Raw genomic sequence first — 18,649 nt, 5'->3', positions numbered from 1 at the left:
CATTATGGGAAACATTTTTGAAGTTATTAAGAAAAAAATTAAATCTGAATACTAACAAATCTTGGAGGAGGCTTGGAATTTCGTGGCTCTATTTCTAATGACTTGTTGAACAGATAATCTGTGAATTCCTTCTCCATGCTATTTCCCATTGGATTCAAATTTTCAAAAAACCTCTGAAACACAGGAAGTTTAGGAAGATTACATCGTATAAGTTACTATCATGGGGCAAATTCTACATACTTTATTATACAAGTAGTCCCAATGGTTTCAAAAGTGCTATGTAAGTACTATTCAGCAAAGGTGAATTACATAAAATTGCATTAGGTGAATTACATGAACTTTTAAAAAAAAATCATTCAAAATATCAAATGTAAGTGACATTACTCATTTCACAATTTTCATTACTCTGACAAACTAGGGACAAGATCTTGCAAACTGCCAACACACAGAAATCCACTGACTTGGGAGGACATGAGTAAAACCCATGCCTCTTTATAGACTATCAGGGTTGGAAGGGACCTCAGGAGGTCATCTAGTCCAACCCCCTGCTCAAAGCAGGACCAATCCCCAATTTTTGCCCCCAGATCCCTAACTGGCCCCCTCAAGGATTGAACTCACAACCCTGGTTTAGCAGGCCAATGCTCAAACCATTGAGCTATCCCTCCCCCGTCACCTCACCTCTCCTTAGGACTTGACTTAAAACACCGTATTTCCTCATTTTAGTGATGTATGTAAGAAACGACTTACAACCAGGGTTGAAAGTGCCAATTTACATTAAAGACATTTTTCTTTTTAGGATTTGTAGTAACTTCAATGTAGAAAGGAGAAGTCATATTTGAATACAGCAGAAGAGAAAACTACCTAAATTCTGCTTCCGTCATGATAGCAACATGCAGGGTTCTCATTCATGGATCGTGGAAAATGACACAGCTCTGCTGACCTTTGCCAAGAAAAAATTTTCTGGCCAAGGTACTGGGAGTCAGTGGCTCATGACGGTCCGCAGATGAGGAGCCTCATGTACTGCTTGCTATTACTGGTGTCTTCTAGTGTGAAAAAAACCTATGATCTAAGGACATCCTGCATTGTGTCACACTAGTAACTTGAGATCCAGGAGCAAACAGCCTGCTCTACAGATTCCTTTGATTTTCTCTGTTAAAATTATTTCTGAAATAATCACCACAAAGAAGCTCTCAATATTTTGGCATACAAAAATGCAACTTACTCGGATATCAGGTTCTATTCGTAAGCAGTATGGCTGGTTTTGGTACTGCTGGATCTCTCCTGTTATTTCAGCTACTTTCCTTCTTTTGCTGAAGTTTATAAGTTCTTTTCCATGTCGCTTTAGAAATTCAGGGTTGCCTTCTTCTGTTTTCAAGATGTTAGTCAAATAAATTCCTAAAATAGTGAAGAGAAGAAAAACATTCAGATACTACAGTACAAAACTATGAGGAAATAAACAATATAGCTGGAATATGAAGCCCTTTTAAAGAATTAAACTTGTGTATTTTAATTACGCAGGCCTGATCTATACTAGAAAATTAGGTTGGAATAAGTACATCGCACAGGGGTGTGAAAAATCCAAACCCTTGAGCGGCATAGCTAAGATGACTAAGTCCCTATGTAGCCATCACTAGGTCAATGGACGAATTCATCCGTTAACCTAGCTACTACCTCTCGGGCAACTGGATTACTTATGCTGACGGGAGAATCCCTCCTGTTGGTGTAGGTAGTATCTACAATGAAGTGCTACAGGGGCACACCTGTAACACCGTAGATTCAAGTGCAGTCTTAAAACAAAATTTTCCCTATCACAATCAATGACAGAGTTGTCTGCTTTACAAATAATGGCAATACCTTAACCCTTTCCTTGAAAACTGCCTGTTTGCATGAGACTCTCAAGATCCATCTATTTATTTACCTACCACTTATAAAGCACACACCACAGGGAAATCTAATTATGTTTGAAATTACATTGCCTCACAAAATTCAATGAGCTGACAGAAGTGGAGTGTGCTGTTTCCTTCCTTTCACTAGCATTGCCTTATTCGTTCTCAGTTCAGCTCCAGCCAGTTACTGATCTGAGCCAAGCCCTGGATAACGGAGATGAAGCTTTTTATGCCTGATGTGAAAGCGATGTGGAGCTAGCCACTGTTGCGTATTGCTGGCAGTTTAGTTCATGCTGTGTCAATCTCCTCTAATGGCTTCATGGAGATATTGAACAACAAGAGGATTAAAGAGAGAATGGAACTCTATAGATGAGGGCACTGGACCTGCGGGGTCCATCATGAGTCCTCGGATGCATGGCTTTTGTAAATGGAAAATTTACGTTTACATGCTTCACCAACCTATTCAAATTCTTTGAGGGGGTCAAAAAACATGTGGACAAGGATGATCCAGCTGATACAGTGGACTTGGACTTTCAGAAAGCCTCTCATACAGTCCATCATTAAAGATCTCTTAAGCTGAGTACGCAGCCATGGGATAAGAGAGACGGTCCTCTCATGCATCAGTAGCTGGGTACAAGATGAGTAAGAAAGGGTAAGAATAAATAGTTAAGTGTTCATTGGGGAGAGAAGCAAATAGCAGGGTCCCCTCCAGGATCTGTAGTGAGACCAGTGCTGTTCAACATATTCATAACTGATATGAAAAAAGGGGTAAATCGTGAGGTGGCAAAGTTTGCAAACAATATAAAATTGCTCAAGATAGTTAAGTACAAATCAGACTGCGAAGAGTTACAAAGGAATCTCACAAAAGTGAGTGACTGGGCAACAAAATGGCAGATGAAATTCAATGTTGATGAATGCAAAGTAATGCACATTAGAAAATATAATCCCAACTACACATACAAAATGATGGGGTCTAAATTAGCTGTTACCTCTCAAGAAAGACCTTTGAGTCATCCTGGATAGTTCTATGAACACATCTGTTCAATGTGCAGTGGCAATCAAAAAAGCAAACAGAATGTTAGGAACCCTTAGGCAAGAGATACATAAGGAGACAAAAAAACATGATAATGCTGCTATATAAATCCATGGTAGGCCCCTGCTTCCAGTTCTGGTTGCTCCATCTCAAAGATACATTAGAATTGGAAAAAGTACAGAGAAGGGCAACAACAGCGATCAGGGGTATGGAACAGCTTTCGTGTAAGGAGAGATCAAAAAGACTGGGACTGTTCATCTGAGAAAAGAGACAACTAAGGGAGGAATATGATACAGGTCTGTGAAATCATGTATTGTGTGGAGAAAGTGAATAAGGAAATGTTATTGACCCCCTCACATAACACAAACCAGGGGTCAAACAATGAAATTGATATGCAGCAGGTATAAAACAAACAGAAGGAAGTACTTCTTCACACAATGTACAGTCAACCTGTGGAACTCACTGCCAGGGGATCTTGTGAAGGCCAAAAGTATAACTGGGTTCAAAAAGAATTAAGTTCCTGGAGGATAGGTCCATCAATATCTATTAGCCAAGATGGTCAGAAATTCTTTTCTCTGCATATTCAGTCATACTGCACATTTGTGTGGCTCTTTCACATACCAGTAGGGGAGAGAAAATGTGTTACAGTCAGAGACAGCTGAAACTAAGTTTAACTTCTTTTAAAAAACTGATTAGACCTAAAGCTCAGTGTTCCTTTAAAATATAAAAGGAGTACTTGTGGCACCTTAGAGACTAACCAATTTATTTGAACATAAGCTTTCGTGAGCTACAGCTCACTTCATTGGATGCATCCGATGAAGTGAGCTGTAGCTCACGAAAGCTTATGCTCAAATAAATTGGTTAGTCTCTAAGGTGCCACAAGTACTCCTTTTCTGTTTGCGAATACAGACTAACAGGGCTGTTACTCTGAAACCTTTAAAATATACTTCTCACTTCTGCTTGTATTTCTGTCGCGTCCTTGGCAAACATTAACTGACATTTATTTTATACTGCTCATCCCGAATCAAACCTACTTACCAAAGAAAGGCACACATGGAGGATTAATGGACCTGAGTTTTGCTAAATATTTCTTATAGTGATCCTCACTCAATTCATGAGCTTCTTCTAAAATCTTTTTCTGTCGACTTGGAATTTGCTGAAAAGATACACAGATAGGTTAGTTTGGAGGGCACTGTGGTCCAGTACCCCATCCACAAGACCAGGACTGACAGCTGCCATTGCCTAGTTGTGTGACCCTGGGGAAGTCACAGGCTCAGATTTTTAAAGGCATTTATGTGTTGTTATAAAACAGCCTAAATCAGTTTGGTGTTGCAACGCTCAGCACAGCAACATCTCAATACCCTTAAAATTCTGGGCCTTAACCGCTTTGAGCCTCAGTTTCTGAAAAATGGGATACTAATACTTTGAGATCTAGAGACGAAAAGAGCTATATGGGTATAAGAATCAGGACATTGAACCTCCAACCCAGGTCAGCTAGGGCTCTTCACAAAAGCCTGACTTTCATACATACCCCTCAGCCCCTGACCATAATCTTAATTATAATTATAGTAGCTAAGTAAATTATTGATGCGGGCAGCCTTGATTTCCTGTCAATCATAATATTGGTAGTATACCTCTAAAACCTTTAAATCCTGCAAATACCTATGGAAAATTCAGTTACGCACTCCCATGTCAGTGTAGGTCAAGCAGCCCAATTAACTGGGTATGGATCCTATGCTGAAGTGTATGGAGGGAACCTGCTAGAAGATGCAGACTTTTTTCCTGCTTCCTGCGGCTGGTGCGTTCCACCTCTTTCCCCAGACACCCACTACTCTGATCAATCTGCCTATGCCTTTCTGATAAACCACCTTTTATTTTCAATCTTGCCAGTTACTGGTTTCAGGGAGTGGGGTCTGGTGATTTGCCATGTCTTTCTGCCTTACTTACCATTGTATTCACTTTGGGGACCCCTGGAATGACAGGTAACCACCTCTGACATTACACAGAAATTTATAACTATATTTTACACTCTCATTCAATCTTCCATGGTGATTTTACTTCCCTTGAGGAAGCCAGGGACGCTGCACACTTATATTCGTGGTGCAGTCTGCATATTGTTGAAGTATTCGCTTTTCCTGCTTTATGCACAGGTATGTAGTCCTTGCCAATGGCTCAGCTGATCCCCGACATCAAATGACCTACATGGAGGACTAAATCCTCAGATGATGCAAACAACTGAAGTCATAATTGGAGGAGTTCAGAGGACTAGGTACAGCACTACAAATATACCTATGCACACATGTGCAGTACGTCTGGGGATTCACCATCATTGGGTTTTTTCCTCACCAACAACTCAAAAGTGATTGAAGGAATTTTAGTAAACATTTCCAGAAACATTCATCTTTGGTCAGAAATTCAGCCCAAAAGGCAAAAAAGTTGTAGAAAGCTGTAAGCATCTGAAAATAAGGAGTTATAATAGTGATCGTTTTGCAACCTTTAACTGTAGTATTTGCTCTGACCCTGTAATAAAACAGCATTTTTTAGAAAGTCTAACAAGGAGCTTTAACAAATATTTCCTACATCCCATTTCTTTTCCTTCAGTTTTGAGTCTTGGTACATCGATTCTTCCATATTTTTCATTAACTGTTTCCCCTTATTCGTAAAATTTCTGTATTGAATATTTTTAAAAAAATTTTAGTTGAAATGTTTTTCCTTCATCTTCCCTTCAAGACACTGTTCGTCCACTGAACGCATCCGATGAAGTGAGCTGTAGCTCACGAAAGCTTATGCTCAAATAAATTTGTTAGTTTCTAAGGTGCCACAAGTCCTCCTTTTCTTTTTGTTCTTCCTCAGTTTCTTTCAGGTTTTAACTCCCATCCATCTCTCTGCTTTAGTCCTTCACTCTAGTTTTCTGCTTTATTCTCCTCAGCCCCTTTTAGTCTCTGCTCTGTCTTGTGATTGGCAGTGGCTGAGTCCAGATAGCGTGAACATTAAGTACAAAAGCAAAGGCTCCTTCAAAGTGCAAGAGCCCGTTACCACCCTTAATGCGCTATTGAAAGGAGAAGCATTTATAGTAACAGAATGTAACTTAACTATAACACAATTTCTAGATTGAAAACTGAAAACATTATAACCTACCTCAAATGTGTGATCCAGTCTATACACAGGTGAAGAGTTCATAGCACTGACAACTTCAAGAACACCATTGAAGTTATTCAGCTCCTGAAAAACTTGCAGGATCTCAATTATCCGACTCACTACAATTACTCTTTCCTCTAGGTTTTCTGTTTCTACGATGCATCTGAGTACAAAAACAGAATGCTAATTTTGTAGAAATAAAACAGAGCCAGAACTCTGCCAAGCAACAAAGATTCAGCTATAGCACAAAGTGTACCCTTCTGAAATGTTTCAACAGATCCAAAAAGGCCCACCAACAACAGGAGGGAGATTTAGAACAAGTTAGGTCCCATTTCTCAGGTTAAAAAGCTGGGAATATTAGAAGTAGTCTTCGAAGGATTGGATTTTTATCAATAAAAGCTGATAAATATTGATTTCAACATACACACAAACCAACACAAAAATATTTCCATTGATGATAATAAAAGTTTATAGACAGACAAAGCAAGAAAAATGCTGCTTGAGAACTTACAGTTTCATTTAAGGATATTTACTTTGTGTATTTTGACATGTGATGTTGACAATTTGTGTTTTAACAGTTATAAAGCTTTAACTATCTGAAACCCAACATCTATGATCATTAAATTATTGTTTGACACCCTTGCATAATTTTCCACAATTGTGAAAGTTTACATAGATAAAAATTGAAAAAAAATTGCTTAAAACCCATAATTTTGTGCAACTGTGAACACTTTTATCGTTTTTTAAATCAAAACCAGTGCTTAAAAAACACATTTTCTGTCAAAATTATAATAAAAATTAAAATCAAATTCTGCCAAGCCTACTTACAAGTAGTTGTTCTCAGAGACAAACAAACATTTAGCCATTGCTCAAGTAGAGGATTCGCCAAGGCAAAATTTCTCCTAAGGTTACCTCTCAGGAAGCATCTGAATGAACTACATATATCCACTAACATTCCAAAGTAGAGATTTAAAAAATGAACAAAGAACACCCTTACTTTTCAAACCACAAAGTGAGATTAGTGGTGTGCCGTATCATTTTGAGAAGGTTGGGAGAATTAATTTCTTTATCTTCCTTGGTCCACACACTTCCAACTAGTTCTGATGGCTGCACAGCTCTAAAAGAAATTATAAAAAAAATAAAAATAAAGCACAATAATATAAAACTTTTTAAAAAGACTACCATTATTCCAAAAAAAGTCTTAATTATCAGTGAATTTTAATTTAGTGAAGGACCACTGCTTGAAAAAAATACTTAGCTTATTGTGAACTACCATGATCTCAAAATCAAAATACTCACTGAATGAAGAAAATGATTGGTATTCCTTTGCTTCTGTTTGCTCTTTGCATCACGGTATCAATTAACAAATATTTAAACACACACATTAATAATAAAAAGAACAGGAGTACTTGCGGCACCTTAGAGACTGACAAATTTATTAGAGCATAAGCTTTTGTGGGCTACAGCCCACTTCATCGGCTGCATAGAATGGAACATATAGCAAGATATTTTTATATATATATATATATATATATATATATATATATATATATATATATATATATATATATATATATATATATATATATATATATACACACACACACACACACACGTGTGTATATATACACACACACACAGATAAGTTGGAAGTTACCATACAAACTGTGAGAGGCTAATTAGTTAAGATGAGCTATTATCAGCAGGAGAAAAAAAACTTTTGTAGTGATAATCAAGATGGCTCATTTAGACAGTTGATGTCAACTGTCTAAATGGGTCATAGAATCATAGAATATCAGGGTTGGAAGGGACTTCAGGAGGTCATCTAGTCCAACCCCCTGCTCAAAGCAGGACCAATCCCCCATAGTTGCCCCAGATCCCTAAATGGCCCCCTCAAGGACTGAACTCACAACCCTGGGTTTAGCAGGCCAATGCTCAAACCACTGAGCTATCCCTCCCCCCCATCTTGATTATCACTACAAAGGTTTTTTTTCTCCTGCTGATAATAGCTCATCTTAACTAATTAGCCCCTCACAGTTTGTATGGTAACTTCCAACTTTTCTGTGTGTATACCTATCTATCTCTGTCTTATTATATGTTCCATTCTATGCATCCGACGAAGTGGGCTGTAGCCCATGAAAGCTTATGCTCTAATAACTTGGTTAGTCTCTAAGGTGCCACAAGTCCTCCTGTTCTTTTTGCGGATACAGACTAACACGGCTGCTACTCTGAAACCTGATATTAATAGTAACTGCCTTTCATCTAAATCAGGGGTCTCAAACTCAAATGACCACGAGGGCCACATGAGGACTGGTACACTGGCCCGAGGGCCGCACCACTGACCACTCCTACCCCCCGCTGCCCCGCCCCCACTCCACCCCTTCCATGAGGCCCTGCCTCTGCCTGGCCTCTTCCCACCCCTTCCCTGAAATCCCCACCACAACTCCATTCCCTACCTGCCTCCAGGGGGTGCAGGAGGTATGCAGGGTGCGTCAGGGGGCTCAGGGCAGGGGGTTGGGGTGCAGGAAGGGGCTCAGGGCAGGGGGTTCGGCTGCAGGAGGGGTTCGGGGGCAGGTTCGGTCTGGAGTGCACTGGGGGAAGGGCAGGCTCCCTGCCTGCCTGCCCTGCCCCCGCGCTGCTCCGGGAAGCAGCCGGGACCTGGGAGGGTGGGCCACAGGGGTCTGTGTGTTGCCCTGGCCGCTCCTCCAGGTACCTCCCCCGAAGCTCCCATTGGCCCCCTCCCCCATGTCCTGGCCGCTTCCTGGAGCGGTGCGGGGGCACGGCAGGCAGGCATGGAGAGAGGGAGTCTGCCCTGCCCCGGTGCACACCGGGCCAGAGCCGCTCTAGGTAAATGCTTGGGGGGTGGGAGGGGCCCCCCGTGGGGAGCTGGCGGGCCACAGAAAATAACGTTGCGCGCCGCGTGTTTGAGACCCCTGTTCTAAATGAAGTATGAGGTCTAAACCTCATTGACACCCCTCTCACGAACTGCTGTTGGATTCTCTGTGGTTCATAATACGCTTTACAAACTAGGATATGAAGGGAAATGGTTTAACTGGTTCTCAAAGATTTGCCCATTGTGGAAATATCAAAGTATCAGGAGCTATTCTCCTCTACTATAGTGAAATTAATAGTATGCATTAATTATAGGTGCTTAGATACCTTGATGTCCATGATATAAACATACAAATATTTTCACTTTGTGGTGCATCTTTAAACTCCTTTGCAGCGTAATTAATGACCTAACACACAACATATGTCAAGGGGGCATGCCAATAGTGGGGATCTGTACAGAAGGCCTGCAGAAGTAATTTTGGGACTATTTTGGGTTTGTGCAATAATGTGGTATAGTACTTTCAGTTTTTCAATGGAGGACAAATACCTGTAAAGATCTGACTCGAGTAAAGTGAGCTGTCGAGCAATTTCTATTGGGTGTAAAGTGAGCAAGTCAAAAGTTTCTGGCTGTCCTGGCTTGCTTATATGCCACTCAATTGCAGGAGGTGAACTTTCAAAAGTAATATTGTGGCTTGGCCCAATGGCCTGTGCCTGCTTTTTCCGGTAGATTATCTTTGTGATTGATTCGACCCATTTCTTCATAGCTTTACCTGGAATAAAGAGACATTGTTAACATTTATTTAATGCTTTTAATTCTATGTTTCTTCAAAGAGGCCAATGTCATTTTTTAAATCTCCACGTTACAAACATTATACCTCAGTACTCTGAGGTAAGTAAGCATTCTCCCAAATTTAAAGAAGGGCAAACAAGCACAGCAGGGTTTCACTCACACAAAACCAAGCAGCAGCAAAGCTAGAAATAGTAGCAGGAACCCAGTGATCCTGGTAGTAGCACGTATGTAATTCCTTCTGAATTAATGGGAGTTTCACACAGGGAACTGAAGGGAAAACTGAACCCCAGAAAAAACAGTTACTAACCTTTTCTGTAACTGTTGTTCTTTGAGATGTGTTGACCATGTTCATTCCACTTCAGGTGTGTGCATGGCCAGTGTGCTAGCATTGACGATCCTTCCATTAGCGGTACCTGTGGGGCAGAGCCACCCTCAACCTGTCTATGTGGGCATAAGTACATTTTGTCTTTGTAAAAGACTGTATAAAGGTGGGTCAGACACCAAGGCTTGCAATTTTCCTACTCTCTGTGGAGAGAATTGTCACCACAAAGTTCACTTTCGTTAAAAGATGAAGTAACGAACAGGTAGCCAACTGATCAAAGGGAAGACCCATAAGACTTAATAACACCAGATTTAAGTCCCAAGGAGGGATGGGATACTCCACTTGGAGAAATAAATGGTCCAGATCCTTTAAGAACCTGAGTGACACTGGTTTGGAGAATACAGCGCGATCTGCAATTGGAGGGTGGAAAGTGGAGATAGCTGCTAGGTGAACTCTGATGGAACTGATGGAAAGACCTTGATGTTTCAGCTGTAACAAATAGTCCAGGATATGCTGTATAGGAACCCAGAGTGGAGAAACCCTTTCCTGCTGAGACCACAAGAAGAACTGCTTTCACTTCAACAGGTAAGTGTACCTAGTAGGTGGTTTCCTGCTATTCAAAAGAATGTTTTGCACATTCCTTGGACGGACCTTCTGAGGTACTTTCCACAGAATATCCCGGCTGTAAAATGAAGAGTCACTGGTTAGGATGAAGGAGGTGACTGTAGTTCTGAGAGATCAGGTCTGATTCTGGAGGTTATGTCAGCAGAGCCCAAGTTGAGAGGCTCAGCAGAGTGGAGAACCATTATTGGCAAGGCCCCACTGGTGTTATGAGGATTGTACGAGCATGATCCTGCTTGATTTTTAATAATACTCTGGGGAGGAGCAGAACTGGAGGGTAAGCATACATGAGTCTGTCCTTCAGGGTAACAGAAAAGCATCTGTCAGGGATGCTGGATTGTGACCCACTCTTAAAAACAAAAGAAAACAAAAAAACTGCTGACACTTTCAGATGTGACGAGTTGTAAACAGGTCTACATAAGGAACCTCTATGCTTGAAAAATTACTCTTACTGTATCTGGCTGGAGATACTACTCATGGAGACTGGTGAAAGACCTGCTCAAGCAATCTGATAAAGTATTCTGAATACCCAGAAGGTGTTTGGGGTGAAGTGTATTGGTGTTACAAAACTACCAAAGCTGTACTGCCTCTTAGCACAGGAGATTCGATCTGGCCCCTCCTAGTCTGTTCACAGAGATCATTGCTGCTGTATTGTCCATAAGAACTAGGAAATTTCTTCTTTTCTGTGGGGAAGGAAAGCGTGACAAGCCAAGTGGAGAGCTCTCAACAACCTCACATTTATGTGGAAAGCTACCTATCTTCTGGCCAGACCAGAGAATCCCCAGGTGGGTTTCCCAACCTAGGGAAGAAGTCTCTGTAACCGGAGTCAATGCTGATTGTAGAGGAACAAAAGGAACTCTCATATGTACATTGGCAGTGTACACTCATCAGTTCAGAGCGTTTAAGACCTCCTCTCAGTCCTACTGGCTGTAGATGGCAATGAAGGTGTTTGCCACAACACCTTTGTGGGTTCTACAATATCCTCATTTATGGAGAGAGCCTCTCAGGAGGCCCCTGCTGACCCCAAAATGTCCAATCTGTGCATGCTTATCTGAACTACTTCTACCTGTAATTCCAGGGAGGAAGCAACCCTCTTCAACAGAGGTGGAGCCTCCCTTCACAATTCCACTGGGCCAGTTTGTTCTTGTTCGGTACCAAACATGGTTCCGGACCTGACCTTTCATGCCTCCTCCAGTGAACTATTACAACCACTGCTTGAGGATCTGGAGGGAGGCGGGTGCAGAGAGGATCTAGTGGTGGGAGGGAATCCCCCCGGGTTTCAATATGGCCAATGGTAGGGCACAGGACCTCAGCTTCTTCCCCACCACAGCTCCATGCCCACCGACCAATGCAGAATGTCAGCTGCATATCAAGGATGAAAGAGCGACTATTCAGGTGATAAACCCGAGTCGCCTTATCAGGGAGGAGCAGTATCTCTCAGTGCCAAGAAGCAATGGTGACACTCAGAAGATGCTACCAAAGAAAGCATGCTAGGCTTGGCCCTTGACAGCACCTGCAAGCAGGTGCAGGATGGTCTGAAGGTGCCCAACAGCTGAGCTCTACCTGCAGGTGGGTCAGAATGAATGTTCACTGGTGCCAGACAAGAAGTCTCCTAAACCGCTGGTGAAGCTGGAACTGACAGAGGCAGGAGATTGCGTGCCGCATCTTATGCCTCCGGCATTGAGAGGTTCCCTTGACGCTGCTGCACTGAAGAGGTCGGCACCCCTGGCTGTGATGGTGCTCCAGTAGTGGTCAGTCTCAACAGCATCTGTTCCGGAGTAAACGACCCTGCCTAACGTGCTATTTGCAACAGAGAGTGTCTCCTCATCAAGGGCTTTCTTTCCTATTTCCCAGCCTGCTTGTTGGTTGACAGTGGTGGGGACCTCAATCTCTTAGAGGGTGGATCCTTCAACTCACCCTACCATTGTTTCTTCCTTAGCACCAGGAAAGAAGATGGGTGCTGAGACTCTACAATGTCCAGAGAAGCACGCCTAACAGAAGTAAAGGCGCTTGGTGCCCAATCTGAGCAGGAAAGCTCTGAAGGTGGACACAGTGCCATCTCCATGAGACAGTTACATAGTCTCACCTTTCTTTCACTTTTAGTTTGTGGATTAAAGTCCCTGCAGATTTGGCATCTGTCCCGGACATTAGTCTCCCCGAGGCACTTCAGATGCCTGTAAAGCAGGTCACTTATTGGCATCAATTCATAGCATTTGGTGCAAGGCTTGAAGCCTGGAGACCGAGTGATGCCTTGGTACTGGGCGTCAGCCCCCAGACAAGTGGAAACCAAAATATACACCAAGAACAATACTAAATAAATTAAACATATCTAAACTAACTATAAAACTACTAGATGAATACCAGCTACAGATACTAGAAAAACAAATTCCCAGCAAGGGAAAAAAACCACTTGCAAGAGCAAGCTACCATGCTCTGTCTACCGTCATGAGTGGTAAGAAGGAACAGAGGGGAGGTTGGGGGCAGCTCTGCCCTTCATAACATTGCACAGCAGTGTAGGGTAGAAAAGGGCATATGTCCTGTGCCAACAGGTATCACTAAGGGAAAAATCTAGTGCACTGGGTGTGCACACACCTCAAGTGGAATGGACACATGCAATCACTCAAACTCCTGCATTCCAGTCTTATGCTCTGTCCACAAGACCAAAGATTTCCAAACTGGCCAGTCTACAGAATTTGCTGACAATCCACAGTGAACTGATTAGTCACATGCTTGTTCTCTTCCTGTTTCAAGCTGCTAAATATACATTAAAACACTTTTCTAACAATCTTTTCCTTTATGCAACTGCTGTAGCTGCCACAGGGATGTTTCGTTATTGAAAATGAATGGGGAAGGTTTGCTACACAATTTATGAACTGGGGGGAGGCAGCCTATGCGATAACCTCTCAAGATGTGGTTCACATTGTGAAACAGCCTGAGACTCCCTGCTCTAGAGTACACTGTTTCCTCCATTGAGCTTTTATGAAAGTTACTCCTAACTATAGCTAAAGGGATTTCCCCCAATAAGCAGGTGACCAAAGACTATTTTGACCTGCTTTCAAAACTACCTACTCAGTTGCTGGCATTTTTCAATTATAGCAGTTCATTTTCAATACAACTAGAATTATATTTTGGCCATCAGAGTTAAGTAACATGGATCATATTTTTCTGAATAGGCACCGTATTTCTGGGAATGAAAACAGCAGTTGATTTTTAAATAAAGGTTAATTCAGGGTATGCACTGAGTAACATAAGTCATCATAAGCGCCCAACATTTAATTTTCCTTCATCCACTGACCGTAAGGGAGCATCACCACATAACAAAGATGTCTAACACTGGACATATTTTAAAACGCTGATATCTATTGTAATCATAAATACCTCTTACTGTCCCAATGAATTCTTCCAATCGGTGCAAAAGATCTACATCTCTCTCAAAGTCATAGAAGTGGTGTTCTACCCAGTGTCGGCATACATTTAACACTCTACAACGTTAAAGGAGAGATTATAAACTCTGTGGGAAGAGATTGTGTTAGTCTATGTCTGACAATGCCTCGCACTATGGCTTAGATGGGATCTCCAGGTGCTACTGTAAGAATTAGACCATACAGGAGGGTAAACCAAGGGAACAATTACAGCTAATATAGAGTTTTCATTTCACATTCAATATTCACAAAAGAATGCACACAGCTAGTTCTTGCCTTGAAAACATTTATATATTAGTTTCACCTGAAAGCTCTGAATAATGCTGTCAATTAGAAAACAATGTTACTTACTTAGGTCACATCTACATTAGGAGTGCTTTGCTGGTATAAATGTAGCAATATACTATCCTGGCAAAGCACCTCTAGAGTGGATGCAGCCTATACTGGCAAAACTGAGGGCTTGTCTTCACTATGGAGCTCAATCGGTGTTGCTGCAATTGATGCAGTGGCATCGATTTAGCGGGTCTAGTGACGACACACTCAATTGATGGGAGAGCGCTCTCCCATCGATTTCTGTACTCCACCTCAACGAGAAGCGGAAGCAATGTCGGCGGGAGAGCATCTCCCGTCGACATAGCGTAGTGTGGACCCTGTGGTAAGTAGATATAAGCGACATCGACTTGAGTTACGCTACTAACATAACTCACATTGCGTCGCTTAGATCGACCGGCAGCTGTAGTGTAGACCATGCCTGAGATTTTGCCAGCATAGCTTATTATAGCTCCCTGAGTGAAACAAGCTACACAGGCAAAAGTGCAGGTTTGCCAGTATAACTGAGTCTACAGTAGCCTTGCTGCTCCATGCCTCAAGCCACAGAAGCACAGATTTCAGAAAACCCGTTAGGGAGCATTAGTGCCTAATTTGCATCGTAGCATTCTAGAACCTAAGACTTTATAAAAGCTGACCCCTTAACCTGTCCTCACTTCTCCTCTATCTCAGAGTCTTCAGAAGGATTCCAAAGTATACAGCAGGTGGGAGGGATCAACGTGCATCTGCAGGGGCAATACATTCAGAAAACTCCATTTATAAGAAAATAACTTTTTTTTTTTGTTGCTATTATCCAATGAGCTATCTACTGTAAAGAAAGGAGCTTTGTGGTTCTATAACTGTTTTATAAGCTGAATCAATGAAACTGAGGATGTGTTACTAGGTGGGAATCAGGTTCCTGATTGTTGGATACAAACTAAACACTTTACCACTGTGTCAGTGGCTCCGTGGCTCATGACGAATGACAAGAGACTCCTTGTGGGAATCTGCAGAGGCACTCTACGAAGGAGAAGTTTTATCTGCATTTCTCTAATACTCACCGCAGTTGTACAGGTTGTATATATTCTTTCCTAAATCGTTTTAACTCTGCACTAAGAGGCTGGTCTCCATTCTCCATAGCTATACGATCAGCTTCTGTTGGCTCAGGCTCTGGAATTTCAAACCTAGCATGGGACAAACAAAAAAGTCTAAACCTTTACATTAATTTAAATGATGTAAATAGGAACCAGTAATTTTTTGGGTTAACCTTTCTCAGAACATGCACTAACAAAACTATTAAGAGTTTGATTCAACTGAAGATACCTCTGCTTTCTCCCCTGCTAGACAAAAAGTTTAGAGGGTTTTCATTAAACCAAGTCCTTACCAGTTAGTAAGCATAGAGCAACCACTTACTAAATTGGAAAAAATATCTATCTTATGCCACTACATAAAATAGAGGATAGCAACACAGTATGTGCCAATACAGACTGCAAAATGACAAAACCTTTGGGGCAAGATCCTCATCTGGTGTAACTCAGAGTAACTCCACTGACTTCAATGGAACTATATCAATTTATACCAGTTGAGGATCAATCTTTTGGACTTTATAATCCTTGGATTTGAACTTCTAAGAGAAACCAGTGACAAAAATTGAAGCCATCTTTTTAAAATGTTACATTTTAAAAACAAAAACATTTTTAATCCTACTCCACATTAAAAAAAAAAAAAATCCCTCCTCATATGGACTAGTGCAGCAAGCACTGCAGTGAAGATACAAAAAAGTCACATACCTTTCTATCAGAAGACTCAATAATTCTTGAGGTTTGCAGAAGGATCTATATGTTGTGAGAAATGTCCGAACAAAATTTGGGTCTAGGACACACAAAAAACCCATTGCTTTAATTTCAACAAATTCGCTAATTATAATACTTCACAAGGATTCAAAGTCAATGGTTTTCTTTAAACCTAAGTGTACTTGAGAACACTCGGACTATTAATGGATACCTGTTATACAGTACACTCAACATTTCCTTGTTATTTTACTGACATTTTAGAACTTTTGGCATGGCAATACAAGGCAGAATGAATAAAATCAATTTCAACTACATTTTAAAATTATTCACGAAAAACACTTGCTTTTCCTCTCAATTATTAAAAGAACTTGAAAAAATTCTTACAATGTTGCGAATAGTGAATTTTTACAAATACACAAATATATGCCATTTTATGAGTAAGTCATCTAGTCTAGCACCCAATCTCTGACAGTGACTAGTGCCAGATGTTTCAAAAGAATGTGTAAGAAACCCTATAATGGGCTATTATGGAATAACTTTTTCATAGGGAGATGTTTCTTCCTAATTCCATCACTAGTGTGACCACTGCTGGACCAGTGTGTCCATTTCTGCTGTCCACACTTCAAGAAAAGTGTTGAAAAATTAGAGAGGGTTCAGAGAAGAGCCACACGGATGATGAAAGGATTGGAAAACATGTCATATACTGATATACTCAAGGAGTTCAATTTATATTTAGTTTACCAAAGAGAAGGTTGGGGTTACTGATCACAGGCTGAAAGTATCTACAGTGGGAACAGATATTTGATAAGAGGGCTCTTCAGTCTAGCAGACAAAGATATAACAAGATCCAATGGCTGGAAGTTGAAGCCAGAAAACTACAGACTAGAAAAATGGCACAACCTTTTAGCAGTGAGAGCTCTCCCACCAGCATAATTAAACTGCCCCTAATGAGCGGTGGTAGCTATGCCAGTGGGAGAGCTTTTCCTGCCAACAAAGCGCTATCCATACCGGCGCTTTTGTTGGTGAAACTTATGTTGGTCAGGGGGGTGTTTTTCTCAGACCCCTGACCAACAAAAGTTGTAGACAAAGCCATAGATACGGTCTTAAGTCCATGATTTTTGGTCTTTAGCAGAAATTTAACAGAAATGGATTTAAGTTCCCAGGATCGTCTTTTGAAGGTGTTCTGCATGTTTCCTTTGAGGATGAGGACTCAGAGGTCAAATATGGAGTGATGTTTTTGTAAAAAGTGCTTGCCCACAGGTGATATGGTGTTTTTTTTTTCCCCTGTGTTCATTCCACTCCCTCAGATTTCCACCACAACCACCCCTCCATCAAGCTCTCTTTAGAACACCCCCACGCTGCTAACCCTGCTTTGTCGTAGAATGATAGAGGTGTTCCCTGCCCACTTCACCCCAAATGGTCTCTCCTAACATGTGTTAGCTCCTTATCTGTTCCACCTTGTATTTAGCTGTGATACTCTAAATACTTTTCCCAGGCCTGAGGAAGAGCTGTATGCAAGCTCAAAAGCTTGTCTCTTTCACCCACGGAAGTTGATCTAATAAAAGATATTAATTCACCCACCTTGTCTCCTTAATAAGACAGTCATGCAAATTATGAAAATAGGTGATTTCCCTTTACTCAGTGTGGGACGGAAAGTGCTTGAGTGCCAAGCTTTCAAACTTGAGTGCCAAAAGGTAGGTGTTTACATCCATAACTATGCATGGGTGGGGAGTTCTGTGGGCCCGTGGTGCCTGGGCACCAGAAATATTCCTGCTGTCCAGGCACCACGGGCCTGGCTCCAGCACTATATAAGGCCAGGTCTCTCCCTCGGCCCTGCCTTCCCGCAGGCGCCCCCCCAGGCGTCCCCCAAGCCATTTAAAAACGGCCCAGGGCCCCACACTCACCACCAGCAGTGTAGGGGAGCTGAGCTTCCTGCCTGCTTGCTCCATGTGGCTGCCAGCCCCTCCCTGCAGCCCCTGGGGCGGCGTGGGTCTGTGTCCTGCCCCAAGTGCCTCTGCGTCCAATGGGAAGCTGCGGGGGCAGCGCCTGGGGGTAGCAGCGCGCAGAGACCCCTGGCCCGCCCTGCCTAGAAGCCACAGGTAAGTGCTGCACCCCTCCACTCCCTCCCAGAGCCTGCACCCCCACCCCTTTCCCACACACCCCCTCCAGCCCTAACCTCCCTCCGAGAACATGCACCCCAGCTCTCCACACTCCCTCCCAGAGCCTGCATCCCTCACCCCCCTCCTACACCTCCACACCCCTTGCCCCAGACCAGAGCCTACACCCAGCACCCAAACTCCGTCCCAGAACCTGCACCCCCACACACCCTCTTCTGTCCCCAAATTCCCTCCCAGAGCCTGCACCCCTCACCCCCTGCCACAGCCCGGAGCCTGCACCAAGCACCCAGAGTCCATCCCAGATCCTGTACCCCAGACCCCCTCCCTCACCCAAACTCTCATCCGTCCTGCACCCCAATCCCCTGCCCCAGCACCCCAGACCTCCTCCC

General features: G+C 42.4%; 1 protein-coding gene across 3 annotated transcripts in view; it reads right to left on the bottom strand.

Annotated features, from left to right (window-relative positions):
* Window positions 1-18,649, bottom strand: part of SOS1 (SOS Ras/Rac guanine nucleotide exchange factor 1) — a 93,225-nt gene that overhangs the window by 6,225 nt on the left and 68,351 nt on the right. For 2 of the 3 annotated variants that reach the window (XM_073339808.2, XM_073339811.2), the window contains 10 exons: window positions 16,141-16,222; window positions 15,412-15,534; window positions 14,001-14,104; window positions 9,437-9,659; window positions 7,055-7,174; window positions 6,058-6,220; window positions 3,958-4,075; window positions 2,876-2,923; window positions 1,223-1,395; window positions 57-173 (listed from right to left, as the gene is read on the bottom strand). In XM_073339808.2, coding sequence (XP_073195909.1) covers window positions 57-173; window positions 1,223-1,395; window positions 2,876-2,923; window positions 3,958-4,075; window positions 6,058-6,220; window positions 7,055-7,174; window positions 9,437-9,659; window positions 14,001-14,104; window positions 15,412-15,534; window positions 16,141-16,222 — 1,271 coding nt within the window. The remainder of the gene's footprint in view (window positions 1-56; window positions 174-1,222; window positions 1,396-2,875; window positions 2,924-3,957; window positions 4,076-6,057; window positions 6,221-7,054; window positions 7,175-9,436; window positions 9,660-14,000; window positions 14,105-15,411; window positions 15,535-16,140; window positions 16,223-18,649) is intronic. The other variant, XM_073339809.2, reaches the window with a different exon arrangement.

This window comes from Lepidochelys kempii, chromosome 3, assembly GCF_965140285.1.
Source record: "Lepidochelys kempii isolate rLepKem1 chromosome 3, rLepKem1.hap1, whole genome shotgun sequence".
In the NCBI taxonomy this organism is placed as follows: domain Eukaryota; kingdom Metazoa; phylum Chordata; order Testudines; family Cheloniidae; genus Lepidochelys; species Lepidochelys kempii.
This window is presented reverse-complemented; position numbering and strand designations above follow the sequence as displayed.